The following is a 1109-nucleotide window of genomic DNA, read 5'->3' as shown; positions in this document are numbered from 1 at the left end:
TAATTGCAGCTGTTGGGCCGCCAAGATTAACTTCATTTCTTCGGGCTTATGCCAATGTCAGCAGGAAAGGAAAAGAGGATGATTATGACTTGGCCCAAATCTTGGCAATCAAAAGAGAACAGCGAAGGCAGCGAATGAAGTAAATTTTCCCTGAAATTTTATTTTTTCAAATAACACATATATGGTTATGCTGTACAATTCAAATAGGAGACTTTGTGTATACATCTGGATGATAACATAATAAAGTTAATTTGTATTAGTGAATAGCTAGACACTGTTACTATTTTGTGCATTACTTATTTGTTCTTATAATTTTGCAACATTTTCTATGATAATGCACCATAGAAGATTTCAGGAAAGTGTCTGGTATGGAACCTATTATTGCTAACCTTTCAGAGAGAGCGGAGTCACATGGCCTCGCATCAAGAGCCAGGTGGAGCGTCTTGGGAGAGAGAATGGGGTTAATTTAGATTGTTATTTGCGAGAAGTAGCAGAAGTGGCACGCCAGGTCAGTTAGCAAATCTTTGTTTACCTACTTGTTTACATTTTTGAAGTTTGATTTATAGTAGGATATAGGTAATCGCAAAGAATTGGGAACTCAAGTTGGGCAAAAAAAAATTTTTTGTCACTGTGTATGCTTTACTATGGTTTGGGGTAAACTTGGTCTGTGCGAGGGAGTAATTTTGTTTTGTAATTTCTAATATTTTTTAATGTTTTATATAATTTTAATTTATTATTAATGTATTGTTTTTATATTGTGCTATGTTGTATATCACTTCATGTTACTATACTATGAATTATTTATTATTTGCTATATTATTCCCTCATATTCTACTGTGCCATATTCTAAACTGTGCTTTGTTATCCTTTATATTAATTTACTTTTTTTCTTTTTTAATTGCATTTCATATTTTACACATCAGTGTCATCTATTCATGACCCCTCCCCCCACCAGGTTGCCCCGGAGTTGGACACACGTGACGAGGCAGCCTCCCTGCTCTTCACTGTCTCCCACGATCATGTAGTACTGCCTGTGAAACACAAACTCAAGCTGCACCAGATGTTTGGCGATGTGAAGCCTTATTTGTTGGAGAGGGCTCATAAGGTGG

At 36.1% G+C, this 1109-nt stretch overlaps 1 protein-coding gene across 1 annotated transcript in view; it reads left to right on the top strand.

Moving 5' to 3' along the window:
- The first annotated feature begins 6 nt into the window (after positions 1-6).
- The window catches only part of LOC119594306 (activating signal cointegrator 1 complex subunit 3-like), a 28924-nt gene continuing 27821 nt past the window's right edge, over positions 7-1109 (top strand). The window contains exons 1-3 of the mRNA XM_037943365.1: positions 7-139; positions 397-508; positions 956-1105. Of these exons, the coding sequence (XP_037799293.1) occupies positions 135-139; positions 397-508; positions 956-1105 (267 nt within the window). The 5' untranslated portion in view covers positions 7-134. The remainder of the gene's footprint in view (positions 140-396; positions 509-955; positions 1106-1109) is intronic.

This window comes from Penaeus monodon, chromosome 33, assembly GCF_015228065.2.
Source record: "Penaeus monodon isolate SGIC_2016 chromosome 33, NSTDA_Pmon_1, whole genome shotgun sequence".
In the NCBI taxonomy this organism is placed as follows: Eukaryota; Metazoa; Arthropoda; class Malacostraca; order Decapoda; family Penaeidae; genus Penaeus; species Penaeus monodon.
This window is presented reverse-complemented; position numbering and strand designations above follow the sequence as displayed.